The 27,030-nt window shown below is 47.7% G+C and overlaps 1 protein-coding gene across 5 annotated transcripts in view; it reads right to left on the reverse strand.

Moving 5' to 3' along the window:
• Positions 1-27,030, reverse strand: part of ACSL6 (acyl-CoA synthetase long chain family member 6) — a 52,431-nt gene that overhangs the window by 3,755 nt on the left and 21,646 nt on the right. For 2 of the 5 annotated variants that reach the window (XM_040976445.1, XM_040976454.1), the window contains exons 8-20: positions 26,034-26,066; positions 24,788-24,839; positions 17,555-17,628; positions 15,902-15,979; positions 14,439-14,573; positions 13,955-14,089; positions 12,925-13,020; positions 11,829-11,901; positions 8,942-9,030; positions 8,143-8,259; positions 5,333-5,476; positions 3,909-4,010; positions 2,657-2,728 (exon numbers count right to left, since the gene is read on the reverse strand). In XM_040976445.1, the coding sequence (XP_040832379.1) occupies positions 2,657-2,728; positions 3,909-4,010; positions 5,333-5,476; positions 8,143-8,259; positions 8,942-9,030; positions 11,829-11,901; positions 12,925-13,020; positions 13,955-14,089; positions 14,439-14,573; positions 15,902-15,979; positions 17,555-17,628; positions 24,788-24,839; positions 26,034-26,066 (1,200 nt within the window). Of the gene's footprint in view, positions 1-2,656; positions 2,729-3,908; positions 4,011-5,332; positions 5,477-8,142; positions 8,260-8,941; positions 9,031-11,828; positions 11,902-12,924; positions 13,021-13,954; positions 14,090-14,438; positions 14,574-15,766; positions 15,845-15,901; positions 15,980-17,237; positions 17,239-17,554; positions 17,629-24,787; positions 24,840-26,033; positions 26,067-27,030 lie in introns of all 5 variants that reach the window. The other 3 variants (XM_040976472.1, XM_040976465.1, XM_040976481.1) reach the window with 2 other exon arrangements.

Genomic DNA, 27,030 nt, shown 5'->3' on the forward strand with positions numbered 1-27,030 from the left:
ATGTGGGAGACCTGGAAGAAGCTCCTGGCTCCTGGCTTCAGATCAGCTCAGCTCTGGCCATTGCCACCACTTACAGAGTGAACCAGCAGTTGGAAGATCTCTCTGTCTCTCCCTCTCTTTGTAAATCTGACCTTCCAATAAAAAAAAAAAAAAGAAAGAAAGAAAGGGAAGACTCTCTGGAATGCACTTCCAATACTTAAAAGTGTTTCAGAAATAGCCTAGCAAGTTGTGGCATTTTTTTAACCCGTATTAGTGATTTAAAAACGTGAAAGGGGCTGGTGTCGTGATGCAGTGCCTTAAGCCGCTGCTTGGACACCTGCATTGGATAAGGGTGCTCACTGGGAACCCTGTCTACTCAGCTTCCAATCCAGCTTCATGCTAAGCCGCCTGCGAGACAGCACACGATGGCTAGGCACTTGGAACGCACTGATGACAAAAGTAAGTAGCTTGAAGAAAACAAAAGTTAAATCAAACAAAATTAATTCTCAACCCAGGATTTAACATAGTAGTAATTCATGTTTACTGTCAAAATGAAAAACTGTATTGCTTCTGCAAATTAATAAAGCATATAAATACAAAGAATAGTGTTAAATATGGCTATACACGTCCCAGTCTAGCTACATGTTTTAAATTATTAATACAATCATAAGCGCTTCCCATCTATTCATTACCTCTCCCAACGAGTTCCAGACATTTAGTAATGGTTGGCCTAGTTCTAGGAATTGCATATGTCTGAAAACTATATTATGGCATATCAATTTTATCTTCTAATTCAAAGTTTAATTCAGATTTACCCAGCTCAGTAAGTAGGCACCCGTAAAGCACTTGTTTTATTATTCAAATTTATGGTTTTGCTTATTTAGTTGTGTTTACTTGTGTGTGCGTTAATTAGGGTTCGTCTTAATTGACCACGTATTTCAAAAGGAGAGGGGAAAGGACAAGCTGACAACGGGACACGGGTGGACTGAACCCATTCATGTTGAGCTGTGGTCACAACTGGCAGCATGCCCTCCAAGCTGAGGCTGGCTGCTGCTCTCCTGAGGTCAGCTGAGGGCGCACACCGCCTGTGGGGGTGAGGCTGCCACAGGCCCACAAAGAGAAGAATCAGAAGGTGACAGTTCTGGCAGTAAAACTAAAGGCTTCTGGGATGCCACATGGCTTCCCTGTATGTGAGGTCACCATGGTGAGGGCAGATTATTAGAGCAGAAACTCTGCGTAAGGCACGTGGGTATTCAAGAATACATCTCTTGGGGAAAGCTCTAAACAGAGCACACTGGAAACTTAAGCAAAGTGTAAGTGTCATTTTATGAGTTACTATTAGGAAATCTGCACGTTAGAGGCCTGGGGCAGGTCACATATCCCATCACCAGCAGGGGGCGTACAGGCCCCAAGAATCACAAAGGATGTGCTAACCCCCTTGGTCTGCGGGACAGCCCAACCTTGAAATCAAACCCCAACCCAACAAGGCCTGGGAACACTTATTAGTGACCTTTGGACAACTGGATCACACAGGATCCAGCTACGCAACTCTGTTTAAAGGAGAGTAATGAGTCAGTTCTAGAAAATGGGAGATTTAAATAATTATGACTCCAAAACAGAGCTTTCATTCAGAAGGATTAACATAATCTGCACAAGTGCCTCAGGCTTTATAATTTAAAAATATATATATACAGATCTTATTCAGGACTTAAGTGTTCTAAGAGTACTGACAAATGGGAGGGAAGCAGTATTTCTCAAACTGGATTAATACAAAGATCTATTTCAAAGGAAATCAATAGTCTTAGAACCTAAAGTATTTAATTTCCTAAAATTATAATTGTAACCTGAGGAAATGTTTTTTATTTTCAAATACATGCACTTTCACAATTTTATATTTTAAATTGGTTTAAAAATGTTTTTAGGTGGATGATTCCCCTTGTATGTAAATATCTATCAAGGGAAAATAATATTTACATAAAAATATTTTAGGTTATTAACAAATAAATAAATTTTAAATACTGATAAACTTTTCAGGCTCCTAACACTGCATTTGGAGGGAAACTGTAGAAAGACAATTATTTTGATGAAGTTTTTGTTCTACTAAAAAGTTATTTTGATAAAATTATTGTTTTGGGATCAAAACTAATTCTTTTAGAAACTGCAAATTAGTATATCAAGAATTTGCTGCTTTTTGAGGAGCTTTACGTTCTGGCTGACGAGTGTACGTGAGAAGGACCGTGTCTGCTTGTGCACTCGGTTACAAAGCCCCAAAGTGCTGCCGGCCAAAAGAGCCTCTGAGGGCTCCCGCATCTGCTGCCAGCACATTTCTCCCTACCCTTGGGGGCCCATGGATCCCTGCAGGAACCCAAGCTTTCTGACATCCTCCCGGCCAGAAAGTTAACCCCCTGCAGCCAAGAGGACAGCCACCGTGACTCCAGTCTTCAGTATCCCAGGCAGCTCACAGACACGTGATCCCCGGTGACAGCCAGGATAGTATTTCAGCCTGGGAGTATCTGTGACAGTGAGGACAGGGAGTGCTGCCTCACTTGGCCCGTGACGGATTTCAGCTCAGCAGCCCAGTAGTGCATGGGGGCTGTGAGCCAGGGTCATCAGGCGCGTGTTTCATTTTTCTCATGGTCTTCGGGGCCCTGGCAAGTGTGGGGGTGGTAACAGTTACCTGTTCGAAAGAATGGAGTCCACTTTCTTTTCCTAACCTCACCATATCGTCCAAAATGGCTTTCTTCAGTTCCTGAATCGACCCAAAGGAGGAAAACGACAAGAATATATTTCAAAATAGAGTTACAGCAAACAACACACTTTGAAGAAAGTACAATGGGCCATTTGCTAATAGGGCTCCCTGACCATCTCCACCACATGCTGCCTGCCTCGCACCCCAAGTAGCCCTGCTCTCCTTGGCAACACACCGGTCACCACCTCTAAGCAGGCAGGACAGTGCTGGAAATGGCCAAGGGGGAGGCTAAGGACCACTCCGAGGGTTTCAAGTGGATTTTTGCTCAATCAGGTGAGTCCAGGCACCCCCTGAGGAACCTGGGGCGGGTCGGAGATGTGGGAGGCATGGCTGCTACTGGGACTCAAGGGGCTGAGTCAGAGATAGCCACAGCGCTCCACCGGACCCCACCTGGGCCAGTAAGATGCGGAAGAGTGTAAAGGGACAATGCAGTCGGCAGGAAGAAGTGCATTACTTTCTCAACACCATGACCATCTCTCCAAACCCAGCAGACTCCAAGTTCATCTATTTGGTATGTGAGAACCTGGCCAGGGCCAGAGCACCTGGGGCCACCCCGACTCTCCTATTAACCAGCTGTGTGGTCTTGGGCAAGTCATCTCTCTCCTTGGAATAGACAAAGATTTTTTATGATGACTCCTGGCTCTAAAAATCATTTACTAAACTTTCTAAGAAACACGAGTTTCTTGGGGCTGGCATGTGGTGTAGAAGGTTAAGCCACCACCTATGATACCATTATCCAATATATGAAAATATTCATCCTGATCTACATGGAGTGAAACTGACTAAAACCCGGAATACAGCTGCCACCTGAGATGCCAGCATCCCGTGTGGGTGTTGGTTTGTGTGCAGGCTCCTCTACTTTTGATCCAGCTACCAGATAACATCCCTGGCAAAGTAGCGGATGATGGCCCAAATGCCACGTTGGAGACCTGAATCCCAGCTGTCTTCTGGGCTGAATTCCAGTCCAGCCTCGGCTGTTGTAGCTGTTTTGGGAATGAACCAGTACATAAGAGATCTCTCTCTCTCTTTCTCTCTTCTCCTTCTTTATCTTCCTTTTTCTTTGCATTCCTGCATCCCTCTCTCCTCTCTTTCTGCAACTGTCTTTCACTGATCTGTATCTCATTATGCATTACCTTTACATGTTCAACAACCTTTCAGGAAATGGCTCCGAGACACCAACCTTATTTGTGCAGAGCTGTGCATACGTCCCTTCGATTCCCCGCTTCTGGGCCCAACAGGGCATGACCTCAGGATCAGGCACAACAATGCCCACCAAAAAGGCCTGCAATGTCCACCAAAGGGAAAGCATGCTCATGACAAAGGCTTCCAGGGTGGCTGTTCGTGGTCTAGCATTAAAAATAACATTCCTTTTCTAAAAATAGTTGCTTATCAAACATTTGCTCATACATTATAAAACAGTTCCACCAATATATCACACATCCTCCTGACTCTTTAGGTTACGGTACACTCCCTCAATTCTGAGCACAAAAGAATACATTTAAGGATGAAAAAAGCTAGAGTAACATGCTTAATCAACACTTCTTTAAGGTGCTATATCAGGCAATTCCAGGATTCAAAGTTTATGAGCTCAGACATATCTCTTGGGCTTTCCAGATCATTTGATAGTATTTCACCAGTATGATTCTCATTCGTGAAGAAGTCTAGTTCAATTTTTAAGGTATTTTCTTCTGAGTAAGAGTTAATTTTATCTAAGCAAAATGATAGTATACAACATATCTGATATCTTTACAGCGTATCTGAGACCTTCTGTACACCAAACCAGAATGATGTGGGAAGCAAAGCAGTTGCAAAAGCCATCCAGGACCCGGCGCAATGGCCTAGTAGCTAAATCCTCATCTTGCATCCACCAGGATCCCATATGGATGCTGGTTCGTGTCCCAGCTCCTCCACTTCCATTCAGCTCCCTACTTGTGGCCTGAGAAAGCAGTTGAGAATAGCCTGAAGCCTTGGAACCCTGCACTCATGTGGGAGACCCAGAAGAAGTTCTTGGCTCCTGGCTTCAGATCGGCTCAGCTCTGGCCGTTGCAGCCACCTGGGGAATGAGCCAGCAGATAGAAGATCTTTCTATCTCTCCTTTTCCCTGTATATCTACCTTTCCAATGAAAAAAATAAATGTTTGAGGGGAAAAAAAAGCCCTCCAGATAATGTAGTCCGAGTAAGGTGAACTGTACCCAGCACCATCTTCTAGACACTGTACACATTTACCTGTAAAGTTAACTTTCCAATTTAAAAATTACACCAGAAGAAACTTTGTATCTTGCTTCAGCATGTTAGCTCAGAAACCTCTCCTAGAAGGAGGTCGAGCACATTACGGCAGTATGTATTATTAGATCAAACTCCAAGTAATCTAGATTTCTCCTTTAAAAAAGGAAATTTCTCTCAAGGTTTAAAACACATAGGAGACTCCAGGTACCTAACTGAGAGGGGAATTGACTCTGCATTCCCCAGCAGGTCCCATCAGCGTGTGGAGGGCAGACCTGCTGGGGGGCTCACCTTCAAGCTGTCCCCATGGACGTAGACCTGGTGGGGGGCTCACCTTCAAGCTGTCCCTGTGGACGTAGACCTGGTGGGGGGTGGGCTCACCTTCAAGCTGTCCCCATGGACGTAGACCTGTGCCACGGGCTCACTGCGGGTGTAGATGTTTTCAATCTTCTCGGGTGCGATATATTCTCCCTGAGCGAGTTTAAATATGTGCTTTTTCCGGTCGATAATTTTAAGAGTTCCTTCCTGTGGAGTTGGGCAAACAGCTTCATCAACAAGCAACCCCTCCAAGCCTGGCCCCTGCCCTCCCCACCCTGCAGACTCTGTCCCAAGCTGCGCCCCCACCTGCTGCTTCTGCGTCCCCGAGCTGCTGCACAGCTGGAAAGCCCCGGTGCTGCTGTGAAGACCTGACCTTTTTAAAAATTTCTCTGATACTGTTCAAAATCAGGAATACACTTATGCCTCTATAAAAAACTTCTACCTAAATTTTAATTATGAATTATTCAATTTTGTACATGCTAGTCCAGGAAAAAAGAAAAAAATAAAAGGCTTCAAGGGTCAGCCCACAGCTCAACAAGTTAGGACTCTACCTGCAAACACCTGCTTCTCCTATGGGTATTAGTTTGTGTCCCAGTTGCTCTGCTTCCCATCCAGCTCCCTACTTGTGGCCTGGGAAAGCAGCAGAAGACAGCCCAAAGCCTTGGGACCCTGCACCCGCGTGGGAGACCAAGAAGAAGCTCCTGGCTTCAGATTGGCTTAGCTCTGGCCATTGAGGCTACTTGGGGAATAAGCCAACATATGAAAGATCTTCCTCTCTGTCTCTCCTCTCTGTAAATGACTGTCCAATAAAAATAAATAAATCTTTAAAAAAAAAAAAGAGTAACGACGATGTGACGATGTGAAAAATTGTCTCCCACAGAGACCGCCTGCCTGCTGTCTGCTCCAGGCTCCACGCCAGCACAACATGGGCTGCCACATGGAAATTCATTCTCTCGTTTCTCACAAGCTCCTGGTTGCTGGATTCAAGGGACATGAATCAGCAGCATACTTGGGGTTTTGTAGGGTGTCCCACTGTAAGGGCCAGCTTTCAGAAATCTCTTATGAAATGACATGAATGGTGGGCAAGGGGTCCCCGGCTGATGGCATAACCCACTTTCTACAGGTGTCCAGGGCCCCCTGGCCTCTCTGACCACTCTCCCTTTAATCTCCAGGAACCTTCAATTATTACAGCTTGCTGTACAGTATTAGGGTAACTCTTCAGTATGTGCCAATCCCCTGGCCCAACAGTCCTGCTTGGATCGTGAGACTTGGGTCCAGTGGGTGTCTGTCCCATGGGAAGTGTGCCCTCCATGCCATGCTTACTACAACAGACTGATAACTAATGACATTAGTGTTCCCCGGGCAGAGTTCCTAGCCCAGGGCACATTCTGGGGTTACTGCTGTGTCTGCACCAAGTATGAAGGTTTCTCACTGAGAAACACAGAGATCCAAGTAAGGATAAATCAGTGTACCTGCCCCTGGGCTGTGGGTCCAACCTCATACAACCACTCAAAATGACCGTGTGAAACCTTTACAACTCCCTGTAGACTCAGGAGGGAAGCCCAGGGCAGGCTGCACCAAGCAAAGGCTCTTGGTGGCAGGACCAAAGGCTTTTCCTGGTCAAAGCATTTCCCCAGTGTCTCCCAGGTGCCAAGCAGTGAGCTAACTTTGTGTGTACCTCACCAAAGTAACTATATCAGGTAACAATGTGATTATAATCCCCCATTTTAAGAAGGAGAAAATGAGGCAGACTTGTTTGGGTTCGGATAAAAGCCAGGGACCACAGCCATCCTGCCCTGAAGGCTCACTGTCCCTGGCAAGGAGTTAAGGTAGGGGCCTAGAGAAGGATACGGTTTTGTTAAGGGTCACAGAAGCAATGTCAGTAGAATCAAAAGAATTCGGGCACCCTCCAGCCTGGCTTCAAGCTTCTTCCTTTGTCAGGTGCCACCTTAGTTAGGGGCCAGTATCCGTGCCACTCAGAAGAACTTAGTCCCTGCTCCATCAACTTCACCACCACACACCCACTACCAGAGCTTGCAGAAACTCCTAAACACAGGGAGTGCAACTCCAAGACCCAGTTGTCTCCTCCCGCACAGATTCTTCATCACCTTCACCACGAAGACAGCAAGGGGAAGCCAGGGGGCCATGAAAGAAAGAATTCCCTAATCCCAAAGGCATAGCAGTAAATGCCATGTGCAATGCTGGCATCCCTTATTGGCATCAGTTCGTTTTCCAGCTGCTCCACTTCTGATACAGCTCATTGCTAATGGCCTGGGAGAGCAGCAGCAGATGGCCCAAATACCTGGGACTCTGCTACTCACATGAGAGACCTGGATGCAGTCCCTGGTCACTGCCATTGACCTGGCCCAACCATGGTCACTGCAGCTATCTGGAAAATGAACAAATGGATGGAAGATCTCTGTCTTTCCCTCTCTGCAACATTTTATTTGAAAGGTAGATTTTACAGAGAGAAAGAGACACAGAGAGAAAAATTTTCCTTCTACTGGTTCACTCTACATATGGCCACAACAGCCAGATCTGAGCTGATTTGAAGCTGGGAGTCAGGAACTTCTTCCCCATCTCCTGCTTGGGTGCATGGCCCCAAGCATGTGGACCATCTTCTGCTGCTTTCTGAAGCGATAAGCAGAGAGATGGATTGGAAGTGGAGCAGCCAGGACACAAACTGGTGCCCATATGGGGATGACAGCACTAGCAGGCAGACCAGCCTGCTATGCCACCTAAATAAATAATGCTGAGTGATGGATTGTCAGGGAAGACACAGAGAAGATTCCTCCTTAGTGGGCTATATTATATACGTCCTCCCCACCCCTGACTGCTGAAATGAAACTCCATTATTCCCAGTGTATACGCACCGGCAGCCACCTGCCAATGTCTCCAGTGTGAAGCCAGCCATCACTGTCCAGGGCCTCGTGTGTATTCTTCGGATCTTTCAAGTAGCCTTTGAACACATTTGGTCCTCTCACACATATCTGCAGGGAAAACAGCCATGGCTTCCCTTAGCCGTGGCACAAGGAATGCAGCAAAGGGGGGACGCAACCAGACACACAGAGAAGAAGGCATTCTGTCCCCCAGGAAAGCCGTGGAGGAAACTGTGGAGCTAGAAAAGGAGGACAGGTGGCAGCCACCAGCCATTTGCACTTTTCTTGGGTTCTCTCTCTCCAGCAGTGCCTTCCCCATCTCCTCCCAACATGCCCTTTGAAAGGCCTCAGCCATCTCCTTCCTCTGAGGTCCTCTGGCCTCAGCATGTGCTGCTTTGCCACACTTGATTGGATCTCATTACAGATGCTGGGGGCTTGTTCATTCCAGCAGGAATGCCAAGCCTTCTAATGCCCGCTCCCGTGGAGTGAGCTAGCAAACCTGGCCTCGTGTCTCTGGGACAGATGACACTACAGCAGGCTATCCCATATTTTAAAAAGAACTTCAAATATTCAGAACTCTGAAATATTGATTTAGGTCAGCTGGGTCCCAGCCATGAAGGTTGGTTGCTGTGTAAACAGGAGAGGAAATGTTGAATTTAGTAGAGTCAAACTGGTGATTTAAACAACTTTATGTACCAGGAGGCAGTGGAAGAGGTCATACCCTCTGTTCCTGTTTGCGTGCACTCACTCACATGGCACCCACAGACATGAATGGCCAAGTCCTGAGGTTTACCTCTCCCTCTCCTTTGCTGGTCCAGTAGTTCAGTTCCTCGACGTCAACGAGCTTGATGTGGTTGCAGGGCAGAGGCGCCCCCACGTGCCCTAGGACAGCAGCAGGAAAGTATCTGTCAGTGTCATGGCAGTCTCAGAACTGAAGATGCTCCAGGCCCCAGTCAGAGTGGGAAATTATGGATGGGAAACAACATGCTTTAGATGCCACTTGTCCCAGGTGGGAGTGAATGATGAGAGCTCTAGAGAAATAAAAGGCTAATCATTTCCCCAGACTCTTGTTTTACACCCGATTCTTAAAGAGTAGGCAGGCACACCTGACCCAGGACCAAACTGTACAAAGTCCTTGAGTATAGAGAGAGATCTAAAATCCACTATGGACTACAGGGTCATAATTTCTGATAACTGTGCCCACCTTAAAACATCTTATCCATATCTTGGTTTGGGCATCATAAAATATAGCCACTATCGCTTTCTTTCAGGCATTAGACTGTTGATTAATGTGGATAGGAATGTTAGAAATCCTGTTAGACTATATATTCTGTCCTAGAAGGCTGGAATGAGCAATGATATTATTTATTACAGGCACCAAGGTGATGCTGTTATTATAGTTGGATAACACAGGAACAGAAAAGCAGGCTAAGGTAACTTGAGCCCCGAAATAAAACTCCAGTTTTTTTTTTTTAATATTATGTACTTCAACCACAAAAGTACATCTAAGTCATTCTCTGTAGTCATTATGGTTATTGCATAATCCAAGGGCAACATGGATGCTTTTGTTTAAGTAGGTACTAGTCAAGGTTCTGAAAGAAAAGTGACCCAGGTACATGAAAAACAAAGTTGTGACATTTTGATCACTCTTGTAAAAAAAAAAAAAACAAAAACAGGCTGCCAAATCCTTTACAGTAACATACAAATCTTACCAATACCTTTTGCAAGGATCCATGGTAAAGATGAATTTAAAAAAAATCTCAATGATTTACATAGGAAAACGCAGACAGTGACATAAGAGGGAAGCAAAATGGTATCCAAATGGAAGAGGGTACAAGAGAATGGCTGGTCAGTATGATGGCAGTGATAAGAAAAAAAAAAAAATTAGTGGGCCAGGTCTTCCAGACATATTACCTGGAGTTTACGAATGGCAAAATGATCCAAGAATTTATTAGGAATCTTTACATAGTTTGTGAGAAAATCATATTACATATGTGTGTGAGTGTATAAACTATGTATAGATTTCAAAGTTTTCTGCACCAATTTTTCACTCCATTTTCCACTAAATTTTTGAAATTCCTTCCTATACAGAAAATGCTGTTTCAGCTAGAGTATAAGGAAACAAAACTCAGAAAAAAAAAAAAAAAACTTTAATCCTTGACTTGGCCAAATATAATTTCAATTTAGAATGTCATTATCATGTTTATGCTACCTCAGATATTCTGAAAATAGTATTTTACTAATAAGCATATTTCTTCAGTATATACCTTATCCCAAATTTTTCAGTGTACAGTTGAGCCAACTTAAGCATAAAGAATGGCCCAAGGCTCACAGAGAAAGTTGGAAGCCTGAAGGATTCTTGCATGCAGTGGTTTTCAGATTCTCCCTGTCTCTGGTGTAAATCTACTGATGGACAACACATGGGCTCCCTGTCACAAAATCATTTCCCTCTCACCCTGAAAGAGTAGTCTTCTCAGAATGCAGGTGTAGAAGGGAGCTGCTGCCCTTGGAGGTTTCCACTGTTTTCTAGACATTAGCATCCCAAGAGATCCTGGTTCCCAAATGGCCTCTGAAATGACTCTTTAAGAAATAGTGCTGGACCTGGTGCCGTGGCCTAATGGCTAAAGTCCTCGCCTTGAACGCGCCAGGATCCCAAATGGGTGCTGGTTCTAACCCTGGCAGCCCCGCTTCCCATCCAGCTCCCTGCTTGTGGCCTGGGAAAGCAGTCAAGGACGGCCCAGAGCCTTGGGACCCTGCACCCATGCGGGAGACCCTTAAGAGCTCCTGGCTTCGGCTGCTATGGTCACTTGGGGAGTGAATCATTGGATGGAAGATCTTCCTCTCTGTCTCTCTCCTCCTCTCTCTCTATATATATCTGACTTTCCAATAAAAATAAATAAATCTTTAAAAAAAAAAAAGGCAGGGCCAGGGGCGGCGGTGGCGCAAGTGGTTAAGTCCTCGCCTTGCACGCCCGGGATCCCATATGGGCGCCGGTTCTAATCCCGGCAGCCCCGCTTCCCTTCCAGCTCCCTGCCTGTGGCCTGGGAAAGCAGTGGAGGACGGCCCAAAGCTTTGGGACCCTGCACCCGCGTGGGAGACCCGGAAGAGGCTCCTGGCTTCGGATCGGCATAGTATCGGCCCGTTGCGCTCACTTGGGGAGTGAATCATCGGACGGAAGATCTTCCTCTCTGTCTCTCCTCTCTGTATATCCGCCTTTCCAATAAAAATAATAAAAATAAATCTTTAAAAAAAAAAAAAAAGGCAAAAGAAAGAGTGTTCTGGCCATATGAATCTGTCTCTTCCTTAAATTCCACATTTGATTCCCAGTGTGTTTCTTTCATTCTAAAATGACTGAAAGCAAAACTGTGTGGCATCTAAAATGTATAAAATAAAAAATTCTAATAAAGGCAATTTTACACCTGGAGCTATATCATGTGACTTATTATTTCCTTTTCTTTCTTTTCTCTTTTACTTCTAACAAAACTTCTGTTCACCTCTAAAACCAGGAAAACACAAAAATGTGTAATAGGAAAACCCCAAGAGACACATAATGCTACAACCCAGACATAACCACCATTCACTTTACATGCAGATTCTCTTCCTCCACAGCAGCTTTAAAGTCTCCTGCCTCCACCTGACAGTGGCCTATGAAACACTCCCACACCTCCAGCCCATCCTACCTGAGGTCCAGTCCCCTGGTGTGGTGAAGGTACATCCAGCTGTGCACTCGGTTTGGCCGTAACCTTCATAAACCTTTAAGCAAAACATGGGAAATCACAATGTGGACTCCTCACCCCTCCCCTCCCTACCCGCCGAGCAGCTGCCCTCTCTAGCCCATTAACTTCCCTTGGACGGGAGGGCCACTCCATGGTGAAGTTAGTGGACGGAGGTTGGGGGGATGCTGGGCTTTGGTGACCCAAGATGAAGCTGAATGCAGACAAGCAGGCCACTTTTGCTTGAAAGAAGTGGTTTTGTTTTGTTTTGCTTTGTTTTCTCCCAGACATTTAGTAGATAAAGTCATGTAATCTAGATAAGGATGTCTGACCACTGACTTCACTTTTCTTTTGGATATTGCATGTTAGATAAACATTTAAACAACCCATTACATGTTTTGTCCCTGTAAGATGTTCCCCTCCAGAGTGTGGCTGATTTGCATGAAAACACCACGTGGGAGAGTCTGCCTTTAGAAGGGGTCAGGCAGCGTTGGTGTGAGATAAGACAAACATGTAAGAACCTCAATGGCTCATAAGGCATGTAGGCATGCTCAGTCATGAACTAGATACGTTTACTTTACTTAACACAAACTCAACGGCCACAACCATGTCCCAACATGCTGCATATGTGAGAAATTAATAAACATCAACTGAATGGATAAATGAAGGAAGAAGTCTTTCAAAGCTTACTGAAGCAAGTAACAACAACCACATGAGCGTTACCTCCCCCTGTGCTCTTTCCCTGGGCCGGGAGAAGAGAGGAATGCACTCTGTGGGCTGGGGATGCAGAACAGGAGCAGGGGCCTCTCCAGAACACTGATGGCCCATGTTTAGGCTAACTGATCCCTCTGTCCTTTGCTGAAAACTTGCAAGCACCGAGGGAAAGGAATTTCCCAGAGTTAACACACCTGGGCTTCCTAGAAAGCATCAAGGTCATCCTGGCCTTCACTGGTTCTGACAAATCGTGTCCCTTATATCTTTTTCTGTACACTGGATGTGATACTACTTTCCTGTCCAAACACACATGCCTCTGTCTCCAAGAAAGGCCACCCAGTGTCAATACCTGGCATCCCAGAGCTGCCCGGAGGAATCCCAAGACTGCTGGCGATACAGGAGCTGCTCCAGTAACAATCATCCGCACACACCCACCAAGACTGGCCTGTAGGGACAGAGACGCACCTGCCTAGGACAAAGGCCTGTGATGGCATCCAGCCCACTCAGGCCCTGTTCAAGGTCCACACTCAACCACCGAACCCTAATTGCAGGAAGTCCCTCCTTGCTCCAAATGATAAATCCAACCTTCCCAGCCACTCAACCCATAATGTGACCAACTTTTCCAAGGAACGTGCCATTCCTCTGTTTGGCATTCTATAATATGGATTCTTGCTTCCTTGAAATACACAGCTGCTTTTTCACCCTCCCATCATTCACAAAGCATTCAAGCAATTACTTAGAACAATTTCTTCCAACCTCCATTTTAATGGCATTTTCTTTTTTCATGTATAAATCAATACCATCCTTTATTTACTATGCGGCGCAGAGGACAAAAGAATACTTGAAACACTTTGTTTCTGTAAGCTGAGCCAAGAGAGCTCAAATATTAATTTTCATAGCTAAAAATAGAGCAGCAAGAATAAAAATGAGTAATGCTGGTAATTACAGATTCCTTGGGTCATGTAGAGCTTGAAGACTAGCAGACACACAGAAATGAGTAACTCATAACCAATCTGGTTTGGGAGAGATTGAAGGGATAAGAAATTGGCATGGAAAAGAAGACTCATGGCCACCTGGCTAAAGCCCTGGTGCTACTGGGAAATCACTGCCAACGTCACAGGAGGGGCAAGCAGAACTTCAGGTCTCAGAAACATCTTGGTGGAGCACTGATCTGATTGCCATGGTCAAAGCCGCGTGCTGCTTGGGGTGGTCAGGACCCTCCTTCCCAGGGGACCCTTCTTGCTAGCTGCTCTCAGCACATATAACACGTGTTAAGAGACTACAGGTTGTTTCTGTAAAGGCTCAAACCTCTCCAGTTCTCCTGTAAGGTCACTCACTGGACACAGGTGTACTCCAGAATCACTTGCTCATTTTCCTACCTGGATCTTATTAAAAAAGAGCTCATCCCAGATGCTGTCATTCCTGATGATCCCGCTCCGGACTTCTGCCTGCTTACGCTTGGCCGCAAACTCCAGGAGCCAGCGCTTTACAGGTGTATTCGCCTGGCTGAAGATCTGCACGAGACAAGTTGGACACATTGTCTGGGCCCCAAGGACCTCACCTCATTACACCCCCATGGCCGGAAATAAGGCCCAGACTGGCCAGCAAAGAAGCCATGCTCCACTGTGCCCCTGCATGGGGCCCCTGAATGTGTGACATGGAACCCAAAAGTAACAGTGCCAAAACCCAGGCATGCTCAGTGCAGATGCAAGTTTTTGAGACAAAATCTCCCTAAACAGGAAGAAACAAAAGAACGGAGTGTGAGAGGCAGAGAATATAAGAGTAAGCTGGGTGGAGGCAGACAGAATCTGCAAGCAGCTGTGCAGCCTCTCAGCCTGGCCAGAGGACTCACACACAACTCACCTTGTCATACATCCGGTTCAGCAGCCGTGGGACTACAGGGAAGATGGTGGGACAAAGAGCCTTCATGTCATCTGAGAGGAGGCGGATGTCCCCTTGAAAGAAGCCAACACGCCCTCCGTGGCAGTAGACAACAGACTGGAAGGAGAGAACAGGGCAGGAGTCCATTAGGGCCATCATTCCCAGACATAGTCCAGAGCTACCTAAAATTCCAGCCGATGTGAAAGGCATGCTGACACCCTGACTCAGTTCTGGCTGTTGCCACGAGACAAGGTGGCTATCCGAGTTGACCACAGTCCCCACCTTCCCAGGAAGTCCCATCTAGAAAGACGACAGAGGATCCAGAGTGGAGTCCTGAGCCCTGGGGAGATGCCACGGGGCCATTTTCACTGGCACTCACTCCCAGTTACTGCTCAGTAACTCCCAGTAACTGTCCAGTTACTGGACACAGGCCACCATGGAGACATAGTTTCAGAGATGTAATACACCCTCCCACTATGTCACTCCAGGTCTTAGAGAGTCCTGAGGCTTCCCCAGTTTTGTACCCATGGGTACTAGACATGATGTTATTCTTGCCTTGTGGTAGTGGTTAGTACTAAAGGTTCCTAACAGGACTAGGAGTACACAAATGGACGTATATACACTCTGTCCTCTAGCACTCCCAGCAATCTAATACGGGAGGCAACATTCTTCATCCCATTTTACAGGTGGGGAATGTGTGGCTGAGGGAACTAAAAACTTTCTCAGGGCCACAAAATCAGTTCATGGTCATTGCTGGCACTCCACACCAGGTCTGCAAGGAAGAAGCACGCTCCATTATAACACATTTCCTCTCAAGGTAAAAGAGAAAAGCTTAAAGTCCCGATTGTTTACAGGCCGGCTCCCTGAGTGACACACGCATGGAGATGTCCTCACAGATATATAGGGAGTCTTGCCCCACTGTGCCTGTACCCCAACACAAGGCTTGCTTCAGGCTCTTTCTAATGTGAGCCCCTGTGGACAGCCAAGGAGCTGTGACAGCTTAACCCTTAACCTGATGCCTTGTTTTCTTTTCTGGGAGTGGTGAGTTATAAAAGGTATGGAACACAGGTGTTTTGGACATGAACACAAAACACTTTTGCAAAACTGCAGTGCCATCAGCTAGGATCTCTCTTAGCTCTTGTATGTCTGTGGCTCAGACAAGCTCCAGGAGGAAACAAGCAGACCCCTCTGTGTTACCTTTTGAGAACAGGGCAGTTTAGTCCTACTTCATGCCACCAGTGAGAAGTGACACCGAACTAGGGTTATGGGTTCTAGGCACACACCGTGCCTCCCTGATGCCAGGGCCTTACCTGTACCATTCGCTCAAACATGTGTGCTAAAGGCAAATAGGAAAAGTGCACATCCGCACAAGTGGGAGCCCACTGACTCTGTAAGAAAACACAGGGAGCCCAGGCAAGTCCCGGTCAGCCAGGCGGGCAGCTTACCTGGATTACTCTCTCAAACATGTGAGCCAGAGGCAGGAAGGAGATGAGCACATCGTCCTGTCTCGGAAAGATCACTTTCTGCAGGTGACGGGCATGGGAGACAGAAAGGAAAGAAACACTGACAGGAAGACAACAAGAGAGTCATAAAACAATAAAGAGAAAATGGTCCTGGATGGGCAAACAGGAAGAGGGGAGAGGGGAACAGGGACAAAGTCAGAGACAGAGAGGTGAGAAAGGGTTGGGGAGAGATGACAAAGAGGAAAGGAGAGGAGAAAAGAGGAAAGGCAAGGAGAGGGAGAGAGATGGAAAGGGAGAGGGAACAGGAGGCAGCAAAGGTACGGAAAGAAGAGACAGGGCAGCATAGGAAGCAGAGTGTTAGGTCGCAGCGCCAGTGGATCTAGGTTATCTGCAGAAGCAAAGAGTCACATGAAGCACCCATAAACCAGCAGAGCGGGCTCCGCAGGGCATTTCTCGGGAGGGCCTGCACCTCCCTCGCAGTCATCATCGGCGCCAGCCTGGCTCTCTCCTCTTCCTCCCCACCACCACAGGCTCCACTCCACACCCCACTTCTCTAGTCTCCCTAGGCCGCTGGGGCTTCTGAGGGCCTTGGCGTCTCAGCACTTCCTCATCCTTCCTCCCGAGACAGAGGCTCAGAGAATCTTGTCTATGCCAACTGTGGCTGGAGTCCAAGCCCCAGACAGAGGACACAAGGCCAAGTACTAGCAAGACAGCTGAAGGTGGCCTCTCACGTCACCAGGACCTTAGTGTGGAAAGCTGAGAAGGAGCCCCTAGACTCATGCTCCACCAGCATGGGGACGTTGGGGGCAGCCAACTCCTCAGGAACTCCTCTTGCTGCCTGGCAGGAGCCTGCGCCTTTAGGTTTCCCTGTGGCCCACCCTTTCATAGAAGCCTCTTCTCCACTGGACTGGTTCTGGACCAGTATGGGTGAATCCTGGGAGTCTGGCCCATGGCTCTTAACCCTGGCTCAGTCACCAACAATCTCCAACAGTTGGACATCAAGAGCTGTACTGAGGGGGCACACACTCCACAGGCCACAAGGCAGGGATGCGTGGGAGCCTCTCCCCAGCAGACTTGAGACTCACTCTCCTGAGAAGGTTCGTTCATCCCCCTGAGGGGAAGCACAGGACATACTCACCATGTGTGGGAAAGGGCCTCCTTTCTTACCGGTTATAAAACACTAACATGCTTTTGTCAGCCCAAGAGATCAAGCTTTTTCTGATTTTAGATTACCTCTAAGGACAGCCTTATAAATTAGCAGTTGCCGCTGTTTCTCAGACCCTAGTAGTCCCTTAAACACAAAATGCATGAATTAAACCCTGGTCTCTCGGAAAACATCAAGGAATGCTTTCTAAATAAAGAGTACACAACAAAACCACAGGATAATAATGAAAAACAAAAAAGGTTACGTGCTTTTTTTTCCTATGGGGTCGCAGCACTCTTAGACATCTATAGAACACCTTATCAGATAGGGGCCATTTCCGCATTGCGGGTAACGGTAGGGCTGCTCTGATGAGAACAGAAACTCCTGTTTGTGAGTAACAGCCCAGACTACACTGGAACAAGCAAAGGAAAAGTCCCTGAGGCTTGAGGCTCTCCCCAGGACACCTGCAACGGTCAGTTTACTTTATTCACCTCAGTCACTTTCAGGAAGCCTGAGAAATCAGCCACCACGTTCCCATGGGTGAGCATCGCACCTTTTGGGTCCCCTGAGAAAAGAAAGCAAGAACATCAGTTAGCTGGGAACTTAACAGTCATTCCCTGAGAACACTGCAAGCCGGCAGGCCCAGGCAGAGTCCTGCTGAACCCCTGGTCTTCATCCCCATCACCTTCAGAGTTCTGGGCAGGTGGAAGTGCTCGCAAGCTTCCCCAAGAACACACGCCCCAGTCGCTTTGCACACAGTCAGTGCTCCATTGTTGAATTCACAACCCGATATGCAGACAATGACTTCCTGTATTAGGCAAAGTCCCACGTTCAGGCCAGGCTGGAGACCCACAGGATGGGACAGCTCCTTCTTCCTGCTCATCGGCAGAGATGGGACACAGATGCATCCAGGGACCTTTCACTGCTCAACAGACCTGCTCTCCAGGCACTTCAGGAAGCCAGGGGATACTGGGATGACTCAGAGGCTCTGAGGAAAAGGGAAAGTGGCCCAGCTGGACAGACAGGAGAGGGAAGCCAGCATGGGAACCATTCATGTTGGGGTGAACACTGCCCTGATCCAGCTGCTGGGCCGGTCTGCCAGGGTTCCAACCAAAGGCTTGCCACTCCTGGCAAAACCCTGGTCAGTCATTTCTCTTCTGTTGCTCACCTGAAAAATAGGAACAGTGTTCAACCCTGCTGGGCTGCTGTAGGGCCTAAGGACAGAAACTATGTACAAAAGGTGTGGCAGGTGCCACCTCCCCTTCATGTGAAATTAGCAGGTACAACAGCTGTGAAGTTGCAAAAGCAAACTCCTTTGTGGCATCCTGGTGGTGGCATGCCGAATTTACATAGCAAAGAAACCAATGTGCTAACTTTACAACACTCTCCCAGAGGAGGTAATGAAAGAACTGAACAGAGACTAGCACAGTATTGTACTTAATGTCATTGAATTGTTCAGTTTAAATGATTAATTTTAAGCTATGTGAATTTGCCCCAGTGGCAGAGAAAGAGAGAGAGAGAGAGACTGTGAGACTCTGAGAAGCATTTCTTTGGAAAGAGCTACATGGAATTGTATAAGACATTAAGACACAAAAAGAAATATCCTTTCTCCCAAGCCCAGCATAAAGCCCACACTAACTCAAATCAAGAAAGAACACCCGAGGAGTCCACACATGCTCCCTGAAGTACCGGAGGACATTTGTAAGAAATCTTTTTAGCAAAAGCAAAGCCAAAACCCACTTTGTCCTGGAGATGAATATGACAATTACAAAAGGGACATCAGGATGCAGTCAGTTTGTGGGGGGGGAAGGAGCCCACTTGTCAAGTGGTGGGGAGGGGACAGCAAATGACCCAAGAAAGGGCACTGGCTGCATCAAGAGAACACAGGCAAGTGTCATCCAACAAAAAACGAGTTTGAGAACAATAAACTTCCTTCGGGACTAGGGAGAGGAGCTTTCTCTGGCCCTTACTTAGTTGCAACTTTGGATCCCCACCCTCTCTTGCAATGACCATCAGGGTCGCTTCAGAGCTCCCACCCCGACCCCCACCAAAACATACACACACACACACACACACACACACACACACACACACACAAATTAGACTAGACAAGCAGAGTACAACAGGGAAAGCTTAGAACCAGACAGGAAATGGCCAGCACAGACCCACACGTACTTACTAGGTAGAACACAAATATTAATTACTCCTCACTAAGGTATTGAAGATTTCTCTGCATAGCCCTCCTGAAACTTCTGCACCTCAATTGTTGACATATGCCTTGTTAAGAGTTATAACCCAGTTTAGACTATCCTAAAATCTGCCAAGTTCAGCAAAATTATGCTTCAACACTATAAACTGCTAAATACTAAAATGAAAATAGACACGAGACAGCTGAATAGTACACTATAGCTATTTTAAGGTATATAGCAGCTGGTTGTGTGTATAAACTAAAATTGAAATGTGGTTAAGAACTTGCATTGTTTTTAACTTACTGGTTACTCAATACCATGTCAATTAATTCCATAATGTTGTAAATTGTCATTGATGTTATGTTGTGGTTTTTCATTGGATGGGATGATATTCTGCCAGCTCTGCCTTCAGACCAAAAATGGTCTCCCCAAGAAACTGTTGAATTTACCTGGACAATAAGATGCTGGACTCTATGCTTGGTATACTCTTCCAATGAAAGAATCTTGACTGAATTTGAAATGTAGTACAGCAACAGGGTGGAAGAATCCACCATAGGGGGAAGGTTCGGGGAGGGGTTGGGAGATCCCCAGAGCCTATGAAACTGTGTTGCATAATGCAATGTAATTAATAAAAAATATATAAATTTTTTAAAAAGTAATTAAATACAAAGAAGTGATTCTAAAAAACAAAACAAAAACAAAAACAAAAAAACGAGTTTGAATGTTTCTTCTCCCTTCCCAGGGCAGGAGCCTGTTAGCAAGCTGGGGAACAGAAACATGAAAATAGCAGAGAAGAAAAGAAGCTGGACAGTGAGACCCTCTGCTGGCCCTCACAGAGGAGGGATGTTTAAGCCAAGTGCACCAATGCCTAATTGGGACTGACACTTGTAATTCTGAACTAAGAATGTGTTTGTGGGGCTGGTGCTGTGGTATAGCCGGTAAAGCTTCTGCCTATGACACCCACATCCCACACTGGGCACTGATTCATGTCCTGGCTGTTCTACTTTCAATACAGCTCTGCTGCTAAAGGCCTGGGAAGGCAGCAAAAGATGGCCCAAGTACCAGGGCCCCTGTATCCACATGGGACACCAAAAAGTGAACCAGCAGGTGAAAGAGCTCTATCTTCTTTGTCCCTACCTCTCCTTCACTCCGCCTTCCAATAAATAAACCTTTCAACAAAAAGTGATTTGAAAGTTACATTTTTCTAAAAGACAACAGTTAAAATATATTCTTTTTAAAGAGAAAAGGGGCTTTGGGTTGACCTGCCACAGCCTGTTCACGCGACATCCACCCTCAAACCCACGCCCATTGTAAGACATGTCCCTGAGAAGTCTTAGACACGGATCCCACAGAGTATTCTGAGTTTCACTTTTCATCTGTGGACTCATAGCTTCTGGAAGTTCCTAAGAAACGTTCCCAAAGACTAGATCCGAAATCATAACCATCATAAACTACGTGGAGCCCTGTGTTACTCAGTTTCAGATTTGTGACGCAGCGGATTTGCTCAGGGTGGATTATCTGAGACTCTCAGAAAAAAAGTTTTCATCTGGAAACCTCTGTTCAGTTGAGGCCACACCCCACTCAAGAGTAGTCAGTAGTTACGGAATCCTGCTTAGTGGAAAGACCTCTCTTATTCAGCATGATGGAGAGTTTCACACCTTTTAAAAACCAGGGTTTTCTTGTGACTACAGATGTAGTGTCATCAACTCTGCACAACTTCACAGTATTTTTAAATATTCTGTTGTGCTCAGATTATCTCAAGTCATAGCTAGATGTGGGCCCAAAGGATAAGAAGAGGTGAAGCGAATGCTGGTGACAGATCCTGGGTGGAGACAGCAAACGCCTGTGGGGGTGTATGGGATGAGGCTTCAGAGACCTGCTTGCTTCTCGGATCCACAACAAGCAGATCTCTCCATGGCATAGCTTTCCAATGCAAGATCTGGGCTGCCCACAGGGAACAAAAAAACTACGTCCTTCTAGAGAGACCTCTGTGTGACTGAGGAGGCAGGATCCAACCGCAGACCTTCCCCGGCAACCTCTCCAAGAGGTGCTACCCCCAACACGGGATCCCCATGTCCCAGCAGTGTGCAGCCTAGTTACTGCCCATTTCCCACTGCCAACTTGTAAACTGATTCTCCTTGCACTTCATTTCCTCCCTGGCTCATGAAGTAACTCTTCCTTTCAGATCCTGCAAACAGCCCTTTGGCTTCAGCCAGTGTCCCTCAGTGGGCCTCCCACGGCTGTTATGCACTAAGGCTTTTTGCTGGGTGCATGTCTGTGTCTGCCCTGCATGTGTGGAACTGAGGCTTGGCAACCATGCTGAGGGCTCCTATGGCCACCTGCTTCTGCCTTTATCTAACAAAATGTGAGCTGCAACAGATACACAAGTTTTATGTTACAGGGCAGGAGCTCATCACCCAGTTACAGGCTTCCAAACCTCCTTTAGAATTGAGTTTGACTTCTACTGATCCTTTACTAATAAGTTCTGCTTTCTATATCAGACTTGAGGGCCAGCACGGAAAGAAATCATAACTACGTTACAGGACATCCACTAATGTGCTAGGCATTTTACTCGCAGTATCTAAGTAATTTCTTGAAACAACTTGGCACAGCTGGTGTAAAAACCGTCTGTTTAGCATTCAAGGAAACTGAGGCATGGGCAAGGTGAAATAATTCTGAAGCTGCACAGCAGATGCAGCCGAGATACACCTTTGTGTGTGGGGTTATACCCAAGGGAACAAAATCAACAGGTGATGGTGAGTGCTTGTTGCTGAGAACAAGGCGGTTGGGCATTTACATGCTTCGGAAGTGAGTGCAGCTGGCTGGACTTAATAGGCATCACTCAGAACAGAAAGGATGCCCCTATTCCAGGCTTCCCTTCCTGATGCCAGTGCAGAAGACCTACTTGGCTCCTTCCTTCCCAGTACAAACCCCTTTCCCACATTCCCCTCATCCCCCTCTCTCCTTTGCAGGAGGATTCAGTCTGTCGCTGGCACAGCACTTCCACGCCCAGGTTTCCTCCCACCTGCGGGATTCCTCTATGCAACCGTCTCCAGATCAATCCAGCTGCTCCTTTCCACCCCGCCCAGTCATGGCCCTGGAAATTTGTAGTTCCAGTGCCAGGGGACACCTCTCACAGCAACTGACAGAGTGTGTCCTCTGGACTCTGATCCAGTCCCACCTGCACCTGCCTCCCCCGCTTCTCAGCAGGCCTCCTCCCTGCCCCCAACAGACCAAAACTTCAGGAGTTCTGCTCCCCTCTGAGCATTGCCTCTCCTACTCCTAAGTCCAGTGATCACTTCTCAACTCTAAGAAACATCTCAGTAGTCTTCAAGAAAACAGCCCCCAACCCTTGGCACCCACCAGCTCCCATTCTCATTCTTTGTCATCTCTTCACAGCTCAGAACAACAGTTCTCTTCTAGCATAGCATATGGCAAGAAAAAAGGCCCAAATAAGCATACAGCTCAGTGGGTTTTCTCCAAGTAAGCTCACCTGTGCCACAGCACCCAGGACAAAGCCAGGAGCTCACCAGTATCCCAGAAGTCCCTGGAATCCTTTCAGAGCACCCCTCTCCCACAAGACAACTGCTGTTCTGACTTCCAAAGCCCAAGAGTGCCTCATCAAGCTTTGCAATTTTAGATAAAATAACATGATCTTTTATTTCTCGGTTCTCTACTCAGCTTTGCAAGACACCACCCTAGCAGGCAAAAAACACCCTCCTGCTGACAGGCGTGTGAATTAACTCCAGAGCTCATCCTAACAAACGCGTTGCTGTGAGCATGACAGAGCTTGGCTTCAGTGACACAGCCAAGTTTCTTGGAAAAACTAAGTACACACTCATTTGTTCAGGCCTCTTGGGAGAATTATATACACACTGTTCAGGCCTCTATCCACCGCTTCTCTACTCCACACCCCATGATGAAGAGCACTGGCAGGTGCTTTTGTGACAATACCTCTTGGGGTCTACTGACCATAGACAATGCTCACAGACTCAGTTCTTCTGTAGCTTCCCCACTGCACCTGCACAACAGCCAGTTGGAACTCTTTCCCACCCACCGCCCTCTCCCACCCTTTACTCAGCTCTTATCACTGTTCCTGAGCCCTGATCCCTGCGCACTCTGCCTCCCTTGGAATGGTGTTTTCTGTCCTACTGCCAGTCCTCCGCCCATTCTATTCCCTCTGCTGGGAAATGCCCCTCTGCCTCTTCTCTAATTGTGATCTCACAGGACTCTCAGGCTGATTCCTGAGAATCCTGTCTGTATTGGCCTTTCACGGCTGTAAGGTGTGTCTTCCTCACTCTTTCATACTCAGTCTCTTGTGCTGGATCTCATGCACAGCACATAAGTGCACACATTAGCTCCTGTAGACAGATTGGATTTCTTTTCTGATGGGGCTTAGCAGAATATAGTATCAATCTTTAAACCCACTTGAGACAATGGAGAAAAAAGTTAAAGTGAATAAAGCCATGTCAATCACGACCCATGGACACAAATGACCTTGCTCATGGAGCTGGTCAATGGCTCAACAGATGTCTCCGAGGCTATCAAAGCTGTGGGGAGCCCCCCTTCAATGTCCACAAGAGCCATCGTCAAGACAGATGGGTCCTTAGTCTAGGAAAACCTGGGAGCGTCTCCTCTGTCTCAGACAAGGCAAGTTGCTGTCTGCCTGTCCTGTTAGCTGAGATGGAGAGGTAGCAAGGAAAAAAGATCTGGACTGGGAGTTATGGGAGAGGGCACAGGTTCTGGTGCCCCAGCCCCCCCCCCCACCTCCTCCCGGAGCAAGGATGCTGGCCAGCTCACTCACCTCAGAGGCCAAGTGAGGATGAACAGGCACACTGATCTGTGCTATGCTATGCCATGGACTTTGGGAGCATCCTACCTTTCCCGGAAGCCTTCATTGACTGTCCCTGTCCATGCAGATGCAAGTGTTCCTCTATTAGCACCATGGAAGGAGCACTGCCTCTCCACTGGGTCCTCCCCACCAGTCTTTCCCAGTCTTGCACTGCCTTCTCACCCACAACTCCATCTCGTTCTTGACACTTTTTAACTAACCTCCTCACAGGTGAGGAATTGTGAGGGCAGTGGCGGTAGTGAGTGTCCCACAGCAAGGGGTTGGGATAGGATTCACCCTAGACTCTCAACTGCCACCCCCTCCACTCTTTCTCCAGTTACTGGCAAGCAGTCACAGGCCAGGCTGGGAATGGGAAGTACCTGAGGCAAGAGCTGTTTCCCAAAGAGAAGAGACCCAAGGAGGTAAGTCCTACCTGCAGCACGTGTACCCAACTGCCAAGGTCTCTCCTGGCAGTATCTGGACCTCCCAGCCCACTCTGTTCCTCTGCAACTGGCCACTCCTGTTGCTGCCTGCTACTGGTCACTGGCAGCAGCAGCGAGGGAGCCCCAGTGTCTGGAGGCAGGCATCAGACAAGGCTCAGTCCATTTCACAGATAGGGTCCATGATACCACTGCGGTCAGCTACCAGGCTGCCAGGGATGGGTGCGGGAGACCCTGCCTGCCAACCAGGCTACCTCTACTTACCTGTCGTGCCACTTGTAAAACATACAATGGAGAGGTCATCAGGCCGCGGGGGCTGCAGGAGTGAGAAGAGGCATGTGTTAGGGAGAACCAGGACAGCCAGTTAGGGCAGAGCCTGAGATGCCTGGGCCCTGCTGCCAGCCAGCCCTGCAAGTGCTGCAGGTGGGTATGGCTAGGTGCCGAGCATGCGCTCAGGAAAAGGAAAAAGAAACTGAGGCAACCAAACTGGGGTGTGGACAGTGACCTGGCCCACCACTCCCCCACACCTGGCCCTCTGTCTTCTCTTCCTCAACCCTCAGCTAAATTCTCCTGGGAGGAAACAGGCAGCAGTGGCCACACTTACACCCCTGCCAAAGCCTTCATCCTGCTGACAATGTGCCTCAGTTCCCCCCTTCCTTCCTATTTTCTTCCACATATCTGAGGATGGACTTGGGAACACAACATGGGACTACAGAATTGAGTTATACACTGTGTCACCCAAACTGCTTGGCACCCAGACTTGGGCCCAACTCAAGGGCATACGGTCCCAGAGTCACCAGGCAGAGATCACCAAGTCTCTTTCACATACAGGGATAGATTTCCTTGAAGTGATAGTATATGAACTGAGATGGGACCAGTGTGGCAGCATAGCACATTAATCCTCTATCTGTAGTGCTGGCATTCCTTATGGTATGGCACTAGTTTAAGTCCTGGCAGTTTCACTTCTAATCCAGCTACCTAATGGCCTGGGAAGCAGGATGATGACTTAAGACCTTGGGCTCATGCACCCACAGGGGAGACCCAGAAGAAACTCCTGGCTCCCAGCTCGGCACTGGATCAGCTCTGGCCATTGCAACGCTATGGACAGTGAACCAGCGGATGGAAGATCTCTCTCTCTCTCTGTAACTCTTTCAAGTAAATAAGTAAATATTTTTTAAAAAGAGAGAGATGGAAATGCAAGCAAGATTTCTCTAAATGAAGTGGGAGGTCAACTTGAGGAGAGAAAACTAGCTTGGGCACAGGTGCAGAGACACAAGAGTTAGGCTGTGGGAAGTCAGTGAGCGGCAAGCACTTCTCCAAGGCTGGAGGCTGCTGGAGGCTGCTGGAGGCTGCTGGAGGCTGCTGGAGGCTGCTGGAGGCTGCTGGAGGCTGCAGCCTGGGAGCCGGGCAAGTGCCAGTCATGAAGGTCACACAGGAGAGGTTCCTGTGAGGACAGATTCCACCCGCCACCTTGCCCAGGAAGGACCCGTGGGCAGACAGATGTGCTTACCACGGGAGCACGGTGATTCTCCTGGCCACAGTCCTGAAACGAGAAAATGCTTTTTAAAAAAAAAAAAAAGCTCAAAAGCTCTCAGAAGTCAGGTGAAAGAGAGACCAGACAAACCCCAACATAGTGGGCAGTGCTCCTAAATGAGTCCCAGAGCCCAGGATTCCCTGAAGATGCCACCTGTGTGGCCACCACTTAGCGCCCATTCCTGGTGGAGATCTCTCCTAGGTCTAGCTTGAGGCTCCTATAAGAGAGGGTTGTTGCAGAAGGAGTGGCCAGCTTGCAGGTCACAGGCTCACCCACACCTCACAGACATAAGCATGAGTCCAGGGCAAGCCAAGGCATCGTGCATGTACCAAGAGGACAGACAGCACTCAGAGTTTGGGACGCACTGGAGAGGTTGCCCACAGGGTGTGAGTGCAAGCTGGGTGGCCTGGGCTTATAGGTATGGCTGCTGGAGGTGTACATGCTCATAGATGGGGGAGCGGGAGGAGATGGAGAAGGTTCAGGCCCTGCCACCAGTGAGCAGGTGCTACTGAGCACGGCCTGAAGCCCTGGAGGCCAGGATATCCTGCACTGCCCCAGCAGGCCACAAGCTGCCACCAACTGATGCCTTGGGGAGGCCATGCCCCGTAATATCAATCCTGCTGACACTGAGGGTCTGGATCGCATTTGCAAGAATCCTCACCAAGATGCCTGGACTTTGTATCTACAGTTCTTGGCACAGACAGGCTGATGCAGACAAAAGTAGAGAGGCTACAAGGAAGTATCAGTACCTTCTGGGCAGGCTGGCATCATCACAGTCTATCAGTGCCTGAGGCTATGAACTGTGCCACCTACAGGGTCAGTCTCACAGAGTACATATGAGGGCACCAACTCCTGCATCCACTTCCAGTTCTTGCAAAAGCTTCCCTGTCTCCGCTGGTTCACCCCGAGGACCCAGAACCACCCTTTCAGGGCACGAGAAGAGCAGAGAACCAGCAGCTCCAAGGCAGCAGCC

The sequence above is a fragment of the Ochotona curzoniae genome, unplaced genomic scaffold (assembly GCF_017591425.1).
Source record: "Ochotona curzoniae isolate NIBS_2020 unplaced genomic scaffold, NIBS_Ocur_1.0 contig_1, whole genome shotgun sequence".
NCBI lineage: Eukaryota > Metazoa > Chordata > Mammalia > Lagomorpha > Ochotonidae > Ochotona > Ochotona curzoniae.